The sequence below is a fragment of the Hesperophylax consimilis genome, chromosome 2 (assembly GCF_061612785.1).
Source record: "Hesperophylax consimilis isolate HC1 chromosome 2, BYU_Hcon_1.0, whole genome shotgun sequence".
NCBI lineage: Eukaryota > Metazoa > Arthropoda > Insecta > Trichoptera > Limnephilidae > Hesperophylax > Hesperophylax consimilis.
The window spans coordinates 11,599,112-11,624,104 of NC_142837.1; the positions used below are offsets into that span (position 1 = coordinate 11,599,112).

Below are 24,993 nucleotides of genomic sequence, written 5' to 3' on the forward strand. Positions count from 1 at the left end.
TCTAGTCTAGCTGTCAATTTTTGTTTTACCGCGCGGATTCCGCAAATGTAAAAGTGGGTGAAAATTTCCCACTTACTAAGTCTTTATCGGAGCTTACAAGCTTAATTAAGAGTTGCTTTTGGCAATTTGTAATATGCACCGCAGCCATTTCTGTTTTGAATAACGAATAACTGTTGTCTGTTTGACAGTCACACCATAGAAATCCCAAAAACATCAGGAACATAGACAATTTTTTTATTGTTATTAAGTTTAATTTGTAGAACTCCATTTTATTTTTTTATTTTTTATATATACAATAATATTATTATTGGGTTTATAAAAACAGTTTATTTTTAAACAAGTTCTGCTGTGTAATTATTATTACGCGTGACAGCTGTTTCGCCCTCTGAAGGCATTATCAAACTGTGGGTAGCCCACTTACAGACGATAAATTTATATTATTTCTAGGTAGGTATTTTAATTTCATTTACTGATTTCTTAATTGATTTCTAAGTAAAATATCAAAAATTATTAATGGTTATTACCCCAGCAAAGTTTCCCCAATTAGTGTAATGTTAAATTTGACTGAATGTCTTTATGTTAGTTATTCCCAAACGATGACTCATAGGGTTATTTTAATAGCATAATTAAGTACTTCATAGTGCACTCATATTTGCGTTTTTATAAACCCAATAATAATATTATTGTATATATAAAAAAAAAAAAAAAAAAAAAAAAAAAAAAAAAAAAAAAAAAAAAAAAAAAAAAAAAAAACATAGACAATATTCACAAAGGTGCCAATATAATCATCTCTTCTACCAACTTCGACCGTTCGACGCTCAAGAATACGTAAAATTGAAACATTCGAAAAAGTTAGTCGCGGCGACTAGTAGTTTTTCACTCGAAGACGGCGCATACGAAAACGATTGATCGTTTAACTCCAGAATCGCAGGCCTGAGCTGTGGACACAATACCCATCAGCGCGGTGGGACAAGCAGTGAGTGTGGTATAACAATCCATACAGGCAACTTAAGCAACTACTAAGGATGGCATTGCCTCTACAATGTTCACCGAAGAGAGGGTTTACTCATTCCCTGCCTTATTTCGCCACTGACAGTCGGTAAAGACACAGACCAATCACTGTATACTGTCACAGCCAAAAATTAGTAAAAGGCAAGAACGAACGAACAAGACGAACAGCAATTTTTAAAACCAGGTCTTCCCATAACACCATTAAACTATTTATTTTTTATTGTTATCAAGTTTAATTTGTAGTACTCCATTTTGATTTTTGGGTTTTCTTTTATATATTCAATAGTATTATTATTAAATTTACAAAAAAATTTAATAATAATACTATTATTATTAAAAATTTTCTGCTGTATACGTATTACTACGTGTGACAGCTTTTTCGTCCTCTGAAGTTTGAGAAATCCCTTCAGAGGGCGAAACAGCTGTCATACGTAATAATTATAATTACACAGCAGAATTTGTTTAATAATAAACCGTTTTTTGTAAATTTAATAATTATTCTATGGAGAAAAAAAACCATTAACCTAACTGTTTTTCAGCTTCGCCCGCATTTTGTTCCATTACCGTTCAACGCTTGACCGTACACGATGTTTGTGTATAATTTTCATCTGTCAGCACATACAGATGTTTTTATGGTCAGCAATGATACTGTGATATAAAATTTACCACGAAGCAAGCGATTCTTGTCACCTCCAAGAGCCAATTGAACAATGGCGCCTCTACTTTGAGATTGTTCTGATGTTTAATATGTACTGTACGTCTGGAAAAGAGGAAAAAAAGGGGAAGAATGTTTCGTTGGTATCGGGATATTCAAATCTGTTACTAAATATAGCTTCAGCCATTTCAGTTTTATTTAATCTAAGTGATTCATATTTTTATTTGTATTTCGCTGGGTTTCGAACAGTGACCTATGGTTCCAGGATCAAAGCTATTGCCAAGGAGCTTGTTATTTAATAATAATATATTATTTTATACTTTACTATCGTTAATGATACCAAAAAAAAATAAGGTTGACTAAAGGATTAGCAAAAGCAAAAGAGTCGATGAACGAAGAAAGAAATACAGTGGAATACATCGATTGATAAAGTAAATCAGATACTTGAGACTATCAGATGTTGGGTCGTGTCAAAAATCAAGAGTCGGAATAACAGAAGAGTATGAAACGAATGATTAAGAATGTGTATGAAGCAAAGTGTACTAGGACTGTGTTCGATCTCTTCTGTAAGCATACTAAATCTAGTTGGTGTCAAGTATAGTGCTACTCGAGTGCCTTATGTTGTACTAAAATAAAAGTAGACGTGCTTAATACCCAACACGTTTCACTTGTTTCATCTGAAACCAATTTGTACCACACTGAAAAACGTTTTTTTTTAAGATTCCTCTTCCATTAATTAATTACAGTCAAAGATTTCTTGACATTTATTATGGTGTGGGCTAGTTTTTATTTGTTCTGACCGTGATTTTAATTGAAATAATGTGTCAGCACTCGAATTGGTAATGAATTTAATGTTTGAAATCATCAGGCGTAATTATGTATCACTAAATGTCTACTGGTACTAATAAGATCTTGCGGTAATATCATTAATTTCGTCTAGCATCTTGTTATTTTATTTTTTTAACAAGCGTTGTTCTTGGTCGGTAAACTCGTAATTTTTTGATCCACAAAAAAGAATTTAAAAACCATGTTTTTCTTTAAAAATAAATATTATGTTACAAGTTATAACAATTTGTAACTTTGGTGAATCACTTTTATTCTAATTTATAGTCACAATCACAGTTCAGGTCACAATCGTGCATTTTTTTTAAATTTGACAATCAATAATGGTAAAAATAATAATAACAAATTAGGCCAAAAGTAAAATTTGAAAGAATTACTAAAATGTGGGATTTTGGGTTCAAGTATCGTGTGCTTCGCACAAATTTGCCGTGTACAAACGTGCCTGGAGGTCAAATTAAGTATTTTTAAAAAATCACAGTGGATACATTGAAGTAAAAATGTATTACTTCATGTGTGACCCAAAATGTAATCATGCACATCCACTACAGTCAGTCATCTTTCAAGTGATCAAGTACCGAGCGGAACTCTACGCATTCTCCATTCTAGCCATGGATGGGTTGGAATATATTTTAATTGGATTTGTACAAAGCGTATAAGGTATCTAGCAGTAATTCTCAGTTATGCAAATTGATTCATGAAGCGCTATTAAACCCGCATACATTATTATATTGCCAACCCACTCACCAGTCACCAGTCCCCCTCAGGGTCAGACGTTACCTCGTCAAGGATGCCAGTATTTACTTATCAACACGAGGCCTAGGAACAAGAATGCAAGTACATGGTTTAAATCAATAAATCAATCGAAAGCAAAGTATTAACCAATTTGACCAGAGGTGTGCAATTATTTTTTTCATTCGAGGAACACTTAAATATTACTAATATTTACTTTTTAAAATATACCTCTTATAGATTTCTACATTTTGTAATGACTACACTGAATTGGGATTAAATTGTTTAATGTATGTTTTATGTGTAAATTTATTCTAAAGGTAAGTTGGTCATCAGCTCGTATTTGACTGCAAGCAGTAGAAGATTTCGGATATTACAGTCTATATTAATATGAGGCACAATTACTCCATATTCCTAGGTTCTGGAGATTAAAACGCATTGACTGTGTAACCTAGACCGCAGAAGGCAGAAGCCGTATGACAGTTTTGCAATGTTACTCGATACGCAGTGTCGATAGATTTTCTTCAGTATTTTGCATTATCCATTACCCCACCACACCGAATTGATATTCAATTTACGGTTCCTATACATATTTGTGTGGGTTTCGCTATATCTGTTTTGGATGGACACTTATTTTGGTAAAACTAGTTATCACTTGACAATACCTCTAATTTGTTAATTCTAGATTCATTCATAATACATTTTTTATGAAGGTTTCCATGTGTTCGCCTCCGTCGACTTTTAGTTTGGGTCGAAACTATAGAGGATATTAGTAACACCCACTTTTAACTTCTTATGATTATTGAAGTTCAGGACCGTATTATTTGATAAACATTACTAAGCGCTGATTATTTTATAACCTGGCGAAGGGAGCGTTTATTGCGTATAATATAGAGAAATTGTTCAAAATGTAAGAGTTCCAACTAGTTCCTACTAGGGATTACTACTTTCCAGATTTAAATTTAGGAAAATCAACATGTCATGACTGCCAGTACAACCTTGGAATTGCATTAAGGAATAAGGAGATGCTTCCACTACTGCCGCTCTTCTGCCTTTTCCCTCCGACTCCTTGCATCCAAGGATATGGTATACCCCTCCACCTTGTCCTATGTCCTGCTCAGCGGAACTTAATCTTGTTATGTATTTTCTAACATTTGGTATATCTTGGAAAAGAAAACCAGAAAAATTAAATCGAACGAAGAATAAGATTGGGATAGCAGCCTTTAACACATATTAGAAAAAAAGATATCTCAGCACCTCTGAACACGCATGCTCAATCAATAATGCACACTCTAAATACTCAAGACTCACGCTTCGAGCGCAAACATAACTCTCACTAAAACCGCTGGTAACGACTCATTATCGACAAAAATGGGTACACATACGAGAATCATGCAAATAGCCATACTAAATATATTCTTAATGAACAGAAAGACAAAGAATTTGATGAGAGGCTAATTACCTGGAAACAGATTGTATTTAAAAATCATCCAATATGTCCTTCGGTTGTGAAAGACACAAGAGTTGACTCAAAGGAGATGATGGGAGATGATGATCGCAATTCCCAGTTTAACCAGACACCAAGTATGAATAGTTGTTTTGTATGTTAATAAAGCTGATAGAAAGCTTTAGAATTTAAATATCATTAAGTCCGATGGCAACAATCCTTAAGAAAAGGAAGAACGTTCCCCCAAGCTCGCACCCGTTATTCCTTCATTTCTTCTGTGTGTGCCATCTCAAATTTCTCCATGTCTTTCGCCCAGAGACAAGACTTTTTCCACACTTGGATGTATCTCATTAAAAAACTCCTTTGTCCTACACCCCTCCAATCTTTCTATCATAGCCAATTTCGGAATGTAGAACTGTTTCATTTCTAACGTGTGTCCAAGTTATGCTGTGCGTCTTCTAATTTAAACGTATAATATGTATCTGTTTGTTGAGTTCCCATTGTGCGCTGGTTTCTAATTTATTTTCTCTTAATTTCTGTCTTGTAACTTTTTATATAAAACCTGTATATTGATAATACCCAACCTCTTTCCCATCCGAACCTGGCACCTGTTCCAAATCTTATATAACCAGGACATGAGTTCTCCCGAAGTTAGTGATACAATCTATCGTACCGTATCAGAATCAAACGCAACAAGTGCAAAATATTAATTAATAAACTAATTGTACTATGTACCCGCGTGCACGCGTGATTTTGCTTGTCGGCATTTGATACCGATAAATTCGTACTTAATACATCTACAAATAATCAGCACAGCGTGTCTAGTAAAGCCAAAGCCAAAGCCAAAGCCTAGACCAGAGTTTAATATTAAAGTACGGCTTCTGGTTGAAGGGCTTTGTGTAAATCACCGCTTAGAAGTCTCATTAATTCAATTACATATTATAAAACTTCACGCCTGACCATTCTACGGCGATTCGTGCACATGTAATTATACACAGCCTTAAACTTTAAACCGTAAATCCCGTATTGGATATCACACCTTCACAACAGTAAACTATACAAAAATGCACAATGGAGAACTATTTGATTATCTAGGAATTCTGTTCAATAGCAATGGATCCTAGTATGTGGGCTGTGGGATAAGGAAGCTGAGATTACGGAGCTACGTAATGGTTAAAACCAAATAGCGTAACGCGGATGTCCTCACGAGGATATGTAATTAAGATAAGAAAATTACCTAAGATTGTACGCATTCCAATTCATTTGGTAGTATTCTTAGATGCCTGTTCTACACTCAGCTATATGATCCGAGGTGCATAATCGCGAAAGTATAGCTATAGCATATAGTAGACGCAGACACGCTCGTCTTGCCGCCCACCGTCAGCGATTGGCCCCATGTCGGGTTTTGTGTCCGAGCCTAAGGACGCGAGGTGAACCATATTCTCGAAGTCTCGCTCTGACTCTCGAATGTCTCGCTAATAGTGTAGAAAAGGCTTTACATCCCAGTGCCAATAAATAGAATATAATATATTGCAATGTAGAATGACTAGCAGTAAGAACTCTTGTTCGGTATTGACTTAAAATAAATATATAATAACATCATCTGCAATCTAACTTCATCATCATCTTTGATCAATAATGTTTAGCAAATATTTTGGTAATCTTCTCCAATCGGATTAACTAAAACGAATAAAATAATATAAAACCATAGTAGTAGTTAATGTAACAGCCAATTTGAAATTTATTTGCGATTTTTGTAATGGATTTGGATACGGAGATGTAAAAAAATATATTGATTACAACGTTCAAATCAGCAAAAAGGCTAAATATTATTGGTTATTAAATAAATAAATAAAAACTAGCCTTAACATAGCCTTAGAATTTAGTTTTTTTTAACACTTTAGAAGCATACAATATTTTATGGCTATCCCAAATTACCGGTTTCTTATTGATAAAAGCTATTTAATAAATGACACACACCCTTCAAGGGTGTTCTAGGCCAACATTTCAAATTATGAAGAGATATGTGATCTAGAGTTCTACTTCTAGACCGAATGTACAATCTGAGGAGATTTGTCTATTTAATTATCAAATTAAACAAACACCTTGTTTCATCTAATAATTAAAAACAGTTTCCAATTATTATTAGGTACTGAACGCAATTACATTAAAAAATATGATATTTAATTAATCATTTATGCGATGTGACGAAACCAAAGAACAAATAAATATCTCATTTTTTTAATCCTCAGCTCGAAATCGTGTTTAACCACTTATGTGGATTTTTTTGTTATTGTTTGATCAATATTTATATTATGTACTAAAACATTAACAGCAGTGGCGCAAAGTTGGCTTACTTATCTTAAACCGGATTTTAAAAGCATGAACTCATAAAATTAACTTCAAATAATACATAATACACTTTTTTTTTTTAAATATTTTTATTTATTTTATTAAATACAGTATAATGTTTAAATTTACATAGTAAGAACATATTTCAATAAAAATTGACATGTTTACCTTTACAAGAGTCTAAAACTCGTGTGTAAAGGGAAAATAATAAAAACTTAACATACATATGTAAATAGAAGAAAAAAAGAATCATAAAAACATATAAAGTGAAGAGATTTTAGTTTTTTTATACAATAATTTATAAAATAATATAGTGAGATATCATCGTCATTCTAATTCGTTAAATTATTTATTGTAGTGAAGTTAATTTTATTTTTAAATTTATTAAAGTCCGGTTCTAATCTCATCTCAGTCGTTAATTTATTAAACCATACCACTCCAGTGTACGTGTAATAGTATTGTGCAAAACTGGTATGCATTAATGGAGTCCATAAGCGACCCATTGTATTTTGCCTATTGCTCTCGACACGAACCATGGCATGGTGTGACTTCTTATACAGATCTTTGTGGATTTGAAGTAGCGTATTTTTCGTATATGTATTTTTTAGTGATGGGACTTGAAAATCTTGGAAAAGTTGTAAGGTTGGGTAGTCTGATGGTTTTTTTATTAAAATTTTTATTAACAGCCTTTGAGTGATTTCCAGCGGTAAAAGTGATGATTTGTAAGCTCCCCCCCACGCAACGATACCATACTGTATTATTGAATGGGCTAGAGCGTAGTAAATATTTTTAAGAATTTTTAAGTTAAGTATATTTCTTAGACTAATAAATATGTAAATGAGTTTTCTTAATCTATTTATGATATTGTTTATGTGAGTTTTCCACTTAAGTTGACTATTTACACCTACATACAATATTATTTCCTAGCAGTGTGATACAAATTTTAACTCAATTAGTAAAAATTAGTAATCAGAATAAGGTTTGTGTTTCCACCGTTACTAATTATATTAAATCTCATTAATGACTGATCTACAAATGCAGTGACACGATAAAAAACGGTGATGGTTTATGACAGTGGAAATCCGGTACGTTCTACATTCTATATTTTCTAATATGCTTAAATTGTCGGAAAGAAGGATTTCACTGACTTGCGTTTTTCTATACATATAAAAATTTAAATGATGATTCTGATAATCAAGATTTGATTGCATTGATAAGCTTTCGGATTCCACTACGAGTACCTAATAGTAAAAGTCGGAATTTATTTCCGTGCAGAAATTCTGGGTCTAACTACCATTTGTATTTATTATCAACCGGTAGAAGGAAATAATTATACCGAGTCAGTGGACAAATTCAATTTACCACTAAATACATAAGAAAGGTTGTCACTAAGGCAGTTCAGTTATGTATAATGCTGTATAATTTGTACTATTCCTGTGTAAAAGCCCGCAAAAGGGCGTTAGCAAATATTGCGTACCGAATCGATTGGTACTCGACGATTGGACTGTAATTTTTAACAAGAAAATAAGATTAAACAATCGTGTTTATCACAAGGCAAAATAGGTGTGGCTCCCGGAGCGGAGCTCCAATAGAGCCCTGTAATGTAACTTTAGACAAACACATTTCAATCAGAGATCTGGGAATCAACTTAGATTCTAAACTTACGTTCCATTTACACAATCAAGAATAGCGAAAAAATCAAATAAATTACTTGGTTTTAAAACAAGAGTTTAAAAGTCCTGAGAGCTATAACTTATTTCATGTGTAATTATAGTTCGTAATACGCTAGAATATGATTCCCTGATCCGGTGCCCCAATTATACAATCCACCAAAACTTAGTTGAAGATAAAAATGTTACTCGAAATGCAAACTACCAACTATTTAAATTGTTACAAGAAATCAATGAGAGTTTCAATGACGATCTTTATTACTAAACATAAATGCAAAACTGTGATTAGATTTGAATTGAATATGCAATATTGCCTTTGCCATATCAGAATACAATAGAATTGGGTCACACTATGCAAATGTCTTGGAACGTTTATGCTTGAGCAAATACATAGGACACGCGCATTATTAAGATGGTGACTGTATTTACGTTTCATGATTGCACTGGAAATAAAAAAAGTATAAAAATCCTCGGATTTGCACCTACATAATTATCTCTCGTAGATTTGTATTATTTTGCAATTTTGATAAGCCGATAAGCGAGAAGAAGAATCCGCCGATATGCGAGAAGAAACAAAACAAAAGGTATATCGGAACGTAACGTATGTCTCCTCGCTCCAGGGGCGACCCAGACAGCCCCAACACCCGGAACAGAAGGGACCTTGCAGGCCACCTCCTCGGGCGAGGAAGGATAGACGCAGCTGGGCAAATGTAGCCGGAGTATCCGCCCCCGCCACCCCAGCAGTCTGAGCCCCTGATGAACTGCTCGTTCTGGCTCACAACACAAACATCGACATAATTTATGGGTCAAGGTCACTATTCACGACGTTTGTTTGTTTATTTGTGCGGTTTATATACCACCCAGTTCCAAAACAAGTGTTTACACGACTTTTTTCGAAATGCTAATTAGTAATTTAAACTACCTTGTTCGCAAGAAAATTTTAGTGATTGGTGATTTTAATATCAATTCTTCACAAAATCCACGTGCTGTGAAAACCGAACTCTCGTATGTTATGGAACTATTTCAGCTGAAACAATTTAATATAGTGCTGAACTCAAGTGGTCGTACTTTGGATCTAGTGCTAGGTAATTTTAATATGGTCATAGAAAAATCTGATTTCTGTCTTGTTCCAGAAGACAACCATCATCCCACACTTTTGTCAGAAATTAACCTTAAACATGATAAACCGTTAAAAAATCATCATATACTATCAGAAAATAACTTCCGTGGTTGGAATTTCTACAAGGGAGACTTTGAGAAGCTGTACAGCCAACTGCGTGACCACAATTGGCAGGCTATCTTGGAGATTTCCGATGTTGACGAGGCAGTTAAATGTTTTTACGATATCCTATTCGCGTATTTAGATGAATGCTTCCCAAGAAAAAAAAGGCATCGAAAAGAAAACTATCCTAAATGGTTTTCGCGCGAAATTATTGGGGACATAAAGATGAAGCGCATACATCACCGGCGGTGGAGACAATCAGGTTTGGAAAGTGAACACGAGTTATTTAAAACTTATCGTACTAGAATTAAACGCAATATTTCAATAGCCCACAAAAATTATATTTCGGAGGTAGAGAATAACGTGAAAAACGATCCGAAATCATTCTGGAAATATATTTCTGACAAGAAACGTGACAGAGGTTTCTTAAGTCATGTTAATCTAAATGATAGCACACACAAAGGATCCGACATACCGGAAGCCTTCGCAAAGTATTTTCAATCCGTATATAATTCAAAAAAAGTTGATTTTGAATCTTATGTTCCAAGACAGACTGAATCAACAAAAGCTCAAAATATATCTATTCATAGCGTTGATATTGTAGATTTTGTTTTAGCAGTAAAGAAATTGAAACCAAAAACATCGTATGGTCCTGATTTCATTCCACCCTTTATTATTAAGGGATGTTCTGAACCATTATGTAAGCCACTTCTATATATATTTAATCTTACGGTTAAAAACGGAATTTTTCCTAAATTATGGAAGCTGTCGAAAGTCACCCCTTTACACAAAGATGGCGACAAGTATCAAACAACCAACTACCGTCCTATAGCGATTCTCTCCGCACCTGCTAAACTATTGGAAATAATTATCCATAAATATGTTTATACCAAAGTTGAACCATTCTTGATCGAACAACAACATGGATTTAGACATGGCCGATCAACCACTACAAATTTAATGGTATTTACAGATTACTTGTCGAGAGCACTCGATAACAACGAGCAAGTTGACGCATCTTACCATGACTTTGCAAAGGCTTTCGATAGAGTTGATCACTTAGTGCTTCTAAATAGGCTCGAAGAAATTGGTTTTTCGGAAAACTTATTGAAACTCTTTTGTAACTATTTGAGTGAAAGAGAACAATTCGTGTCCTATGGTGAGTTCAACTCTAATGCATATCCTACAAATTCTGGTGTGCCGCAGGGATCCAATTTAGGACCCCTATTGTTTTTAATTTTTATAAACAATATTCAGGGAAAGATTAAATTCGTCCGTTTTCTACTTTTTGCCGATGACATCAAACTCTTTCTGAGAATAAGATCGATAGAAGACTGTAGAAAGCTCCAGGAAGATATCGATGCAATTATTGACTGGAGTATTGATAACAAACTTGGGTTCAACTTCCAAAAATGTTCAGTGATGTGCTTTACAAGGGCACACAAGACCATATATTTTAATTACAAAATGAAAGATACGTCACTGAAGCACATGGTGACTTGCAAGGACTTGGGAATTGTGTACGACATTCGCTTAACATTTCACGCTCATATTGAAAATATCTGTAAATCAGCCACTAAGATGTTGGGTTTTGTCATACACAATTCGAAAGACTTGACCAACCTTGCAGTAATAAGGCTGCTTTACTTTAGCTTAGTGCGTAGCATTCTCGAGAATGGATCTCAGGTATGGGGGCCAGAGGACACTGTCTATGTACTAATGGTCGAGAAGATACAAAAAAAGTTTTTACGATACCTCTACATGAGAGAGTTTGGTTATTACCCATGGCTGTTTCCAACAGCATTTATCTCGGGAATGCTGGGTATATGCAGCCTTAGTTCTAGAAGGGATGTTGCATTACTCCTGATGGCGTATAAGCTACTAAACGGTTTAGTATCAATACCAGACATTCTGGCTAAAATAGGATTTTATGTCCCGGATAATTTCGCGCGAGGCCGCCAACACAGGCTTTTGATTCTTCCTAGGTGCAGAACTAACTTACCAATGGTGATGCCCTTGGGAAGAATCACTAGGTTAATTAACTGCCTCGCAGGAAATGTGGATATTTTTCACATGTCCTACAACGTATTTAAACGTGAAATATTATTATTCAATACTTAAAATTGTAAATCTAAATTTGAAACTTTTTTCTTTGTCCCACTTGTAAATGTACCTATTTGTTATTCACTTTTTTGTAAATGTTAATTATCGATATTGCAATGTTCTGGTTCATACTGTTTTTGCAAATAAACAATAAATAAATAAATAAATAAATAATCCTTATATCAGACTCACATTTAAAACCAAGCATATTGCTGAGAGTGCCATGCTTCGAGTTCTCCTCCTCCGACTGGAGGGACAAGGCGGAGGAACCGCCATAATCCCCACTCAATCCCCACTAAGAATCCCCACTCCGAAGTTACACACTGAAGCCACAATTATCGAAGTCATCATAAAGGGTTGTGCGCAAACCTTCATCGTCGCCTACTGCAATAATCCAAAATATCTAGTGAGAGAAGATTTAAATAAATATGGTCAATTTGGGACCCATCGTTGTGATTGGAGGCGATCTGAACGCCAAACACAACAACTGGAACAACTTCAGATGTAACGCGAATAGGAATGTTCTATTCACGCATATGCAGATAATGGCGTTAATGGCGCCGGTAAACCGGCGTTATACTCGCCGCACGCAAAATACATTGGATATCGTATTCGAGAAAAATGTCTGTGAAGAGCTGTCATTGGACCACCTGCCCGTGAGCTTGACTATAGAAGGCTCGACTTCGAGGAGCCCTAGAAAACATTTATAAGGATACCGACTGAGGATTCAAGAATGAAATCAACGAACGAATACATCTCACATCGGGAATTCTGCGCTCACCACAAGCAATTGACGAGGCCACAAACACTCTCACGGAAATAATTCAAAATACTCAAAACACATTCATACCTCTCAAAGAAGTACACTCATACACTGTCAAGCTTCCCAAGTACGTTCTATATCGTTCATCGTAGATAAAAATCGCCTGCGACGCATATACCACCACACGCGCGACGAATATTTTAAGACAGCCTACAATTGCCTGCAGAGGGAAATCAAGAGTGAAATCGGAAGAAAAAAAGTTGCATCGCTCACGCCAAAGGAAAATTCCCCATGGAAAATGGCAAGCGCGCTGAGACACAAAGATCACATTATTCCCCACTTGCAAAGTTATGCGGCACAGGAATGGCAATTGGAGATCCTTAGCAAGAGGCAACGACGCAACAATATCGTGGCCCTTCACGCAGCTCAGGACCGTGAGGAGTTCCTGGTTCATCAGGGCAATTGGTGATCCTTTGCAAGAGGCAATGACTCAAAAAGAATGTGGCCCTTCACGCAGCGCAGGACCGTGAGGAGTTCCTGGTTCATCAGGGCAGTTGGTGATCCTTAGCAAGAGGCAACGACTCAACAATATCGTGGCCCTTCACGCAGCTCAGGACCGTGAGGAGTTCCTGGTTCATCAGGGCAATTGGTGATACTTAGCAAGAGGCAATGACTCAAAAAGATTGTGGCCCTTCACGCAGCGCAGGACCGTGAGGAGTTCCTGGTACATCGGGGCAATTGGTGATCCTTAGCAAGAGGCAAAGACCCGATCAAGATCATTTCTAAAACTTTCAGCGTGAGTATAAAAGTTCTCTGGTTAGGTCACACGGGAAAAGATCGTTAATTACATTTAAATACTTGTCAAAGCTCTCATCTCCTCTACACAGGAATATCTTGACTGCCCATTAAATTCGTCCTTTGAAGCGAAGCCGACAGGCAACCCTGGTCACTTTGACACCAACATTATTGTTTAACGAATGTGGATTGTCAACTTATCATTTCCAAAATTAAAAAAAACCCTAAAAAGCGTTTAACATCATGAACCGTTTTTGGGGTTAGTTTGTATAACTTTGTACTATTTGATTATTTTTTTTATAATTTTTATTTGAATCGTGTTTGTTGTTGTCTTTTCCTTGTTTCGTGACAACCGTTTCAGTCGTCAAGGCCATTATCAAACCGTTTAATATCAATAAATCTCTCACATACCTTAATGTTTAAGATCAGACAAGAAACGGTAGAATACTTTTTTAACTTCGCGATACTTGTTGGTAACGCCATACGCAATAGGGTACAATCACTTTTTTTTTTTTTTTACCAAAAATTAAAGAAAAAAATTACAAACTATAATATTCAAACAATTTTTTTTTTACGGTAGAAATAATCTTTCAACGACGTTTTGAATATTCACATTTCAAATTAGGGCCAAAACGACTTCTTTCGCGCGGTTTTGGCTTGTGACGTCACAACACACCCCTTGTTTGACAGCTGACATTGTCGCCAGGATCCAGTAGTCAGTCTTCAGTTGATCATTTGTTTTTCGAAGAAAATGTCCGCAAACACCGTGTATAAATACTGTATAGTACCAAAGTGTACAAATACAACATCTTCGACACCAAACAAATTATTTATACATGTCCCAAATGATGTTATTATGCGTAAAAAGTGGTGCTACGCGATCAAAAGGTGCATTAAAAAAAATGGTGTACTTTCTGCTAAATCTCGTCATTCTTGCTGTGAAGATCATTTCAATGTAAGTAGCCAAATTCATTTTTGTGAAATGTATATTCCAAAACAAAAATCTGCCCTAAACTGAGGGTAATTGTAATATTTTTAACGACGTTAAGCCTTGTAGAAAATTTCAAAGTGCTTATAAAATTTTTACATAAAAATATGTTTTGAAAGAAAAGCCTTATTCATCCTGATGGGTAGTGGATTATATTTGGTACGAATTAGACTACATAGTTTTACAATATTATATTTTATCATAATAATGTCATTTCAGGTTATATGTTAAGAAATCTCTTAACAATCGTGTTACAATACAAAAGATACATTTAAATTTAAAAACAATATTTTGTACCTACATTTATTATTATTTTGTAATTTTATATTAAGTTATTATTTTAATAATGTCATTTTCTTCCATGTAAAATGTTTTTGGTAACTATGACTGTAATTCACAATAAATAAATATTTTTTTTGTTTTGTATTTACAGCTCCAAGAGGATTTAGAAAATTATATGGAAGTCCAAATGATGGGATGCAAAATGAGATTGAAAAAAAATGTGATCCCACATATTTTTGCCTGTCAAAAAAAAGTTTTACCAAGCCTAAGGCAAACAGGACAAAAAAGATTGCGTGCCGGGTTAATTCAAGACGCGATGATAATGGGGGAGCCCACGAGGAACGCACCATTGGACCCAGAGCCCTCAACATCTACAGCAGCTAGTCTTCTCTCGGAGCCCTCCACTTCAACAGCCATTCTCTCCCTTCCAGAAGCTGCTGATAGCCGTTGTAAAATGGTTAATCAGGCGGTACAAGCAGATATTCGCTGTCGTGTTACCTACAGAAGCAAGTCTACTTCAACCGTGCCAACAATGACAAACACGGCATGCTCACCATTGAAGTTCTCACCCACAAAGCCTGTTTCTGCAAAAGGTGGCTACTGCGAGCCTACTCATCATAATATAGATATTATGTCCACTGGTTCCGAGGACAATGATTCAGATTACACTCCCTCTGCATACTCAGACAGTAACAATTTTGATGGGTCCGAGATTGATACTGGACTTGTAAATCTGACCATGAGAAAATCTTTCATGCTTGTCATAGAGAGAAAGCCTAGACTCTGTTTAGGAATCCCTAAGGAAATGTATCACATTATTTCTATTGTAGTTGCCAAAGCACCTACAGAAACAATTAATGTATTAATTGCACTTAAAAAAATAAGGTTAGATGATTCGTTCGCTATTCTTGCGCTTCACTTTGGTTTGTCGGCGTCCTCTGTAGCACGGATTTTCTCCAAGACTATCAAAATATTAGCGACTTTATTTCAGGAACTCATAATTTGGCCAACCACATCCGATATAAGAGCTCAGCTACCAATATCCTTCAGGGCAAGGTATGGCAATGTTCAGTCCATAATAGACTGTCTAGAAATACAAATAGAAAAGCCCTCAAATCCGATTCACCAATCCATGTGTTGGTCAGAGTATAAAGGATGTAATACACTGAAATATCTAATTTCGTGTACACCAGATGGTCTGGTAAACTATGTTTCATGTGGCTATGGTGGTCGTGCGTCTGATGCAATTATTATAGAGGACTGCGGTTATTTGTCATGCCTGAGACCTGGGATGACTGTAATGGCGGACCGGGGTTTTAAAAATATTTCCCATATTTTGCAGCAGATGGACTGCGAACTGATTTGCCCACCGAGTGTTTTTGCGAATGTTCAGTCTAGCCGCGAAGAAGTAAAGCAGTCCAAAAGGATTGCCGCATTGCGCATTCACGTAGAGCGCGTCATAAGTAGAATTAGAGAATTCCAAATGCTCAGAATGCATGCAAGTACTGACCATAATCATATTCCTGTAATTGATTACATTATTATTGTAGTATGTGGTCTTATTAACCTGCAAGGGTTACTCATTAAAATGTAATATTGAAAGCAACTGTTGTTATTATTTGTGTGAGACCCTCCCGTGTGATGATGTGCAGGTGTTATATGATTAGTACATCTGCACTGATCTGTATTCCTTACCGTGGGTAATGAAAGGATATATCTTACAATATTAGTTAAAACTGTATGTAGGATGTGAAGGAAAAACTGGTGGAAAATGTTTTTTAAAAATTTTATTTAACTAAAAAAAAACACTTACAGGAGATACAAAATAGATTAATTTGAACGCTAGTAGTAGCTATGTAAATTTAAGATTCTTATAAATAGCTTGGAACCAAAATGTTAGGCATTTGTCCATTAAATCTAAACAGTAATTTTTATCGTATTCTACATAACAGACAATAACTTCTTTCGAACTTTCGAAGTCTGGCTTTGCTACACAATACATACCTTTACATTTTTTTGCAAAATACATTTGCAATTGCATTTGGGCCATGTACTTATCACTAGGTTTGTCCATGGTGACCGTGAAGTATCTTCTTAAAGCTGTATCGCTACTTGGACATTTCACTTCTACAATGTAATTTTCTCCTACTGCATCTGGAGAAGCTCCAAAAAATGGATGCTGATTAGAAAGAATCAGGCCGCACTTCTCAAACTTTATTTGAAGTATTTCCTCCACTTCTTTCAACACTTCAGCCTCTAGAAGTCTGCCACGCCTAAGAAACTTAGTTTCTATTAGTTTAGCACCTAGAATGCTCTCAACGAGTGAGCCTTCCATGGTTTGGCAATGAGCAGCTTCATGGGCTTTAGATGCGGTAATTCTAGCGTATCTCAAGTTGTGCCACAATGGACAGTTTGACTGCCCAACAGTCATCTGAGCTGCCCTTTGACAGGCAACGGTGTCCATATTTTGTTGGCAATATTTAAAAAAATCTTCTGATGTTGATCCCACATCATTGGACAGAAAATTACAAATCATATTGTGTATGGAAAGATTTTCGATCACCGTTGGGTGGATAAAATATTTCACCAGCTGAATGTCTCGTACACCAAGCTCGATGCTGCTGTCTATTACTGACTTTAAAAAAGATCTATCGCCCTGCGGCAGAGCAGCAGGAGCAGCTTTCCCTAAATCGCTCGCCTTTATAAATTTCATTGTGGTTCCTATAGCAGCCATCTTAGACCGCTTCCAGTAACACTGAGTGGATGTTTTTGGAGGGTCTTCGCTTCTTCGGTGCAACCACGATAATAAAGTTACCACATGTTTGCAACCGCCTAAAACAATGACAATAATTAGTATTATAGCCAGTAATGTAATGTTGAAAAGAGGGACACAAATGAATCAACAAACAAAAATACGAGTAGAAGACTCTTCTCTTTCACCAACCTTGTGATGCCGGACAATCTTCACATTTGCAGGACTCGATTACTTCTTCTGCTTCGTTGCATACCAAAATTACAGAATATGCCTTCGTGCGGACTCTGTGCTCTGGAGTTACCCGGGCCTTCACAGTGCAAGTGGCACCAATACGTTTCACTTGGACGTAACCGATGGCACTGTCTACGTAACTCTCTCTGCAGGATCTACAAATTATAATTACATTCATTATTATAAGGCACAATATATCTTTGTACTATTTCACAGACCTAAATATTATACTTTACTGAAAGTCAGTTTCAAACATGAGGAGGTTAGGTTTTACAACTGTCAAATTTTACTAGAAAAAGTAAATACTTATATAAAACGTATTACTTTAATAAAAGTATTGCTCGAAAATCCAATATATATCATGAAACATTACATACTCATCATAATAGTGATTTACTTACCGTAAAACTTTAACGCCTCGCATTTCTGCACTAAAAAAATCAATTTGCGAAAAGAAAACTGCCATCATAATCGCGTCGATTTTTGGCAAATTATCAGACTGTCCTTGTAGAAAACCACTGTCTGTCATGATAGTATGTATTTAAAATATGTGTTATATACAAACAAATGGGTTTAGGATTGATTACGACTATCAAAATCAAACTAATTCAACAACTTCAACAAGCAACTGGAACGAAAACAACTTGAAGTGGGACAAGTGAGTGTGTTGTGACGTCACAATTCGCTAGCCAATCATGTCTCGTTATCGATATTTGAATTTCCATACAACTTAATAAGTGAATTAATTAATTTAATAAATTTTTTTGAGGGTTTTAAGTATGATTTTCGAGTTTAGTTATATTTTTTACATGTATTACATGCATTGAAAACACTATATTGCATGTACTGCATGTACCCTATTATAGTGGTAGTTGATCTTTCCCCGGAAGTGCGGAAACCTGTATACTCAGACAGAATAAGAGCGGGGGATTCTGCGGCAGTTTTTGTAAACGCCAGTAAACGGTATTATGTTTGAGTTGAACATAAAATGCTGGTTTTATTGGTGCAGGGACATTCTGCAGATTAAGAGATAAAATGCCTACTAGTCGTTAAATTGCTGTAATGTTGGAAAAACCGGTAGAGAATGCAGTTGCATATCTAGAAAGATGTTTAATCTCATTTTATTTGTTATTAAATAATCAATTATTTTAGAATGTATATCATACAAAAACCTGCCATAAACGGGAATGATACATATTATAAGAGAAAAAAATACACAAAAACTCACAAAAAAGTAATTCAATAATACTGTTATTAATATAATATTAAAATTTTGAATATAATATATTAATCATTTTCTGGGGGATATTGTATAGAATTATGTCTCCAAAGGGCAATCAAAGGGGACTCCGTCCAGGCAGCAGGTAGTCATAGGTTGAATAATTATTGTGCGACAGGTGTCACGTGATATACCATAATGTATGAAAATATGACGTAATATGCAGCATTTAATATTGCTACATAAAATTGCTATATAACAATCCCGAAAAAAATGGACACATGTTCTAAGATGATTTAAAAACGCTTCCTCATATTTGCATCTCTCAAAGATTTTAAGAACAAGGCTGCGATAAAGCTCACATACTCGTAGTTACAAGGTAAAAAATAAAGGAAGTCACTTTTCTTATATGACCACGATTCATCTATGAATAATGATGTATCTAGTCAAGAAAATTATAATTTATGAGTTAAAATTGAGTGCCTACCTAATGTTTTATATTTTAGGCCTTTCTATGTCCGCGCAGATAAGAAAAAAATCTGTGGTCTTTCAAGTAACCTCTGTGAACGTTGAATGAAATCAATAACATGTTCATTCATCGATGGACGGATGTAGAATGGACATTCCATACCCCTCCCTGCTGATTATAATCCGAGGCAAGTCTCAATTTAATGATGTCCCCTTTCAATTCTACTCCTGATACTCGTGATGCCCGTTTTGATCATGGGCCTAAAAACCTTGGACAGAGCATTAGCGTTATTTTGTATGAATGGCATTGAAGCCATATCTAAGGTGAGTGGCGATTTCATAGCAGCCAGCTTATAAGACAATTTTTTAAATGTTTTGAATTCAGAGTGGTGCATAATGAACAATTATAATTTTGTTGAAGAAGAATATAATACAATAAACAGAAAAATACAAAATAACGGTCACAACTAGGAATCGAACCCAGGATCTATGTTATTACCGGGACAGGCGTCTTAACCACTCACCTTGGGACCTATTTATTAAAGGTCATATTTTTCGATCTCATATTTCAAATTCAGAATTAACAATACCATCTTACAACTATAACTATACAATGCAGTTATAACGGATTATGATTTTTTTGGGTATTTGACTAAATCAATAGGAATTCATATTTTAACGTAGTTATCACATTTTTGCTTGCAAGATAAGCGGCGACTTGGCGTAGGTACAGGTAAATCAATAGGAATTCATATTTTAACGTAGTTATCACATTTTTGCTTGCAAGATAAGCGGCGACTTGGCGTAGGTACCTACTTAACTCAAATCAGAATTTTTTCTCATCCTTCTTTTTCCTCTCGAGTACAGAAAAATCAATGGTTGTACTATAACACGCATTAAGCCCTGAGAGCCCCGACGTTAGTTCCTACCATCAACAAATTCTGAGATGTGGCCATACCACGGAATCGTGTTCGTGTTTTTTTAATCTGCGAATTAATTCAATAAATTGGTATCGACTGACAACATTCTTTAAATGTTTGCCAGTGTTCCGAAAACGCGCGCGAAATTCCATCGATGAATCAAATTCACAGTTAACTGCAATAATCATAACGGTTTTCTCGAACATACCAAAGATTCTCTGCATATGGGAGCTTTTATACCTGTGGATGTAAGTGTGGAGGCTAGAGGTTAAAACATGCGGACTAAAGTGTGTCAGATGGTGGATGTGGATACAACTCCATTGGGAGAATGAAAGTTAGGTTGGGTCTGATGTTGGGTTGTCTTTCACAAACGATCTGTGGAGCTTTTAAGTAATGGATACGTGGCACGAATTTCATGACATTATTCGGAAAATAATAAGTTTGTATAAAGTTTACTGTTCGGGATACTGTTTATACAACAGAGGCGTAGAAAGAATTTTTTACAATTTTGGAAAATTTTCAGCTTGTTTTTAAAAATTAAAATAAATAAAACTGTCTCTTTTAAAGTGTGTTTTTATAGAAATTAACCTTATAGTAATAAATATTTAATTCACTGACTATGTTCTTTTTCCCTCAGTTTTGCACGATATTTTTCAAACTTCAACACTCCTTTTCAGTGTATGAGTTTTAAAGATATCTCTTGTTTTATATTTTTACTATAAATGTGAGCGAAAAAAAATACAGACATAGTAAGTTTGTAAATTTTACAAAACTAGAACCCACCGCTCGAAATTTGTTGATGATTCGATATTCTGCTTATTAGTTAAGATTGATGTTAACAATCAAGTTGTTGGTCAACTCCTCAAAATTTAATAACTATGATTTTGGAAATACCAACTCATTAAGTCTAATCGGAATCACAAATGATTCAGATAATTCTTTTGAACTCACTAAAAAACTACGCTAGAAATGCTTGGGAGATGCCCAATGCCAAATAAAACATCAAAAATACTAATTTGGTATAGCGATAATGTATTCCTTTGACTCGTCAATATGGTAAAAAAGCACATTGGATTGTCTCAGCCTGCAATCATTTTAGGGTCTAAAGCTGCATTTTTCGGTGCTGATGACCACGAAGACTTAAAATATATATGCAAATTGTGGATAACGTAAGCCTCGTAATGATATTACGATACGGTGACGAGAGCTGGCAAACCTGCTCGGACCGGTTTAACGCGAGTAAGAGAAATAGTTTTGATAGCAAGTTTAGAATGATAATTCATTGTACATAATAATAAATCATTGACGAAAAACGGAAATGATTAAATTTATAGATTCCGCCTCATCGGATTAAAGTTATGGTGGGTATTACATATTTCATATTCTCAAAGTTTTAATTATTTTATGTGATATCGTACACGAGTTACAACTGCTCCGAGCAAGTGGAATAATGACATCCCCGCTTGGGGAATAGTGGCTGAATGAAGCTGGGAAAGAGAGGAGGACGTTGGAAAGAAACTCTTCAGATCTAGTCACTAAAAATAGCTAAATCTTCTCCTTGCAGTCACCGGAGCTCACTCACTCACTCTCCGGAGACCTGGTACCACAGACCACTATTCAGAGAGGCGGGAATGAGGTGCAAAGAAGCAATGTATATTTTAAACAAATAAATATTAATACAAACAACTTAATAAATAAACAGCCCACTGTTCAAGGGTTCTAAGCCGCGACCTCCGGGTCTAGAACCGAGGAGCTCGCCGCTCTGCCATGTAGGTCCATCATTGGACTCGTCCGAATTTAAATACCAATAAGTTCACTGAAAATTCTCGAAATCACTCTGGAATTCTTTCAGTTAATGTAAAAAAACAGGTGAACGCGAAAAAGTTTTTGAAACGGGTTTATTTTGAACTACATGGCGGTTATGAATAATCGTGATAGACGCTGTAAGAATCTCAGTGATAGACATAACTACAGGTACGTGGAAGGTATATGTATATGTAAACAGGTACGACTGTAGGTACATACACAATACATGGTTACCTGTGTTATCGCGATGTCCGCGTACTTCAACAGTCCAAATAAAATATCTATCTTCTCTACAATTCTCCACGTCATCTCTCCACACACTTTCTTCCTTTTTATAAACAATTATTGCTCATGCCTACATTCTACATTCATTCGTTAAGATTAGGAAGCATTCTCATTCCAGAATGTGTCTGTAACTCCGGTTCAATGAACTATAGAACTCGGATTTGCTGTGAATGTAAGGGTCATTTTCAAAATTCGAACTTTTGTTGATACCTACCTAAAATATTATAATATATACAGAAAATTATTTTAATTTGCTTTTTCAAAATTGGAACTGATTTGTCGAGAATTGAAACTATCCGTGATTTTTCACGGATCTGCGCAAGTATTAACAATAAACGTCAGAACAAAACCCGTGGTCAGGAACAAAATACAGGAGCACATAAAATGTCATCGGGTAATTTGTGTTTATTTCCGTGTTGGCGTTAACGTCACAGTAAAAAATACTAATTTCGGTTGTTTGTAACTCTGGTTCAATGAACTCTAGAACTCCGATTTGCTTTGAATTTAAGTGTCATTTTCAAAATTGGATCTGACTGTACAGACATACGATAAAGTAGGTACCTACCTATCATCAGAAAATTATTATATTTTTATTAATTATACTAATTATCTTCTATATTTGAAATTCAAATGCATCTTTTGTTTAAGTTTTTGACGGTTTTCGTGATTTTTACTAGGCTTAGTTGAGCATCCTCCAGTAATTATATATGAAGGCTTCTGTCCAAGATTCTACGCGACTCGTTTCGGAGTTGTCTGAGAGGAATTTTACGAAGAACTCTTTCAGGTGTGGCACTATTTTCACGCTTTCTCTTTTGACTCCTAATTAGTATGTTTTGTTGGTTGGGAACTGACTCGAATGTAAGGAGCTCGGAGTGAAGATAGGTCTATATTTATTAACAGAATCTATGTGTATTTATCATTATTTCTAACCTGCCCCCTTCAACTGAAGACGTACCTATGTACATTTAAACGAAATCAATTTGTAGTTTCGGTCTCTGGTACGGGATTATCCATGCTACCTATTTCCAAGGTCGCTCCCAGCAATTTGTAGTTTCGGTCTCTGGTACGGGATTATCCATGCTACCTATTTCCAAGGTCGCTCCCAGCAATTTGTAGTTTCGGTCTCTGGTACGGGATTATCCATGCTACCTATTTCCAAGGTCGCTCCCAGCAATTTGTAATTTCGGTCTCTGGTACGGGATTATCCATGCTACCTATTTCCAAGGTCGCTCCCAGCAATTTGTAGTTTCGGTCTCTGGTACGGGATTATCCATGCTACCTATTTCCAAGGTCGCTCCCAGCAATTTGTAATTTCGGTCTCTGGTACGGGATTATCCATGCTACCTATTTCCAAGGTCGCTCCCAGCAATTTGTAATTTCGGTCTCTGGTACGGGATTATCCATGCTACCTATTTCCAAGGTCGCTCCCAGCAATTTGTAGTTTCGGTCTCTGGTACGGGATTATCCATGCTACCTATTTCCAAGGTCGCTCCCAGCAATTTGTAGTTTCGGTCTCTGGTACGGGATTATCCATGCTACCTATTTCCAAGGTCGCTCCCAGCAATTTGTAATTTCGGTCTCTGGTACGGGATTATCCATGCTACCTATTTCCAAGGTCGCTCCCAGCAATTTGGCTATGATGTGGAATGTGGACCATTGTATGATGGCCGTGGTGTTTGCTGGAGAGACGGGTGCGAGTCGGACGCGATGGCCCACGGGAACTTGAAGATGGACTGTGTGGGTTAATAAGCTATTAACCCACACAGTCCATCTTTAAGGGTTAATAGCTTATTAGTAATTTGGCTATGATGTAGAATGTGGACCATGGTATGATGGCCGTGGTGTTTGCTGGAGAGACGGGTACGAGTCGGACGCGATGGCCCACGGGAACTTGAAGATGGACTGTGTGGGTTAATAAGCTATTAACCCACACAGTCCATCTTCAAGGGTTAATAGCTTATTAGTAATTTGGCTATGATGTAGAATGTGGACCATGGTATGATGGCCGTGGTGTTTGCTGGAGAGACGGGTGCGAGTCGGACGCGATGGCCCACGGGAACTTGAAGATGGACTGTGTGGGTTAATAAGCTATTAACCCACACAGTCCATCTTCAAGGGTTAATAGCTTATTAGTAATTTGGCTATGATGTAGAATGTGGACCATGGTATGATGGCCGTGGTGTTTGCTGGAGAGACGGGTGCGAGTCGGACGCGATGGCCCACGGGAACTTGAAGATGGACTGTGTGGGTTAATAAGCTATTAACCCACACAGTCCATCTTCAAGGGTTAATAGCTTATTAGTAATTTGGCTATGATGTAGAATGTGGACCATGGTATGATGGCCGTGGTGTTTGCTGGAGAGACGGGTGCGAGTCGGACGCGATGGCCCACGGGAACTTGAAGATGGACTGTGTGGTTAGGGGTTGGTTTAGAGCTGGTGTAATATGA

At 36.1% G+C, this 24,993-nt stretch overlaps 2 protein-coding genes across 3 annotated transcripts in view; one reads left to right on the forward strand and one right to left on the reverse strand.

Moving 5' to 3' along the window:
• LOC149425694 (uncharacterized) overlaps positions 1 to 24,993 on the reverse strand; it is a 124,689-nt gene that overhangs the window by 72,765 nt on the left and 26,931 nt on the right. The window lies entirely within an intron of this gene.
• On the forward strand, positions 14,301 to 16,454 carry LOC149425695 (uncharacterized). The gene is made up of 2 exons (XM_089645655.1): positions 14,301 to 14,545; positions 15,012 to 16,454. The coding sequence occupies exons 1-2, from the start codon at positions 14,342 to 14,344 to the stop codon at positions 16,452 to 16,454; spliced, it is 1,647 nt and encodes a 548-aa protein (XP_089501781.1). The 5' UTR covers positions 14,301 to 14,341.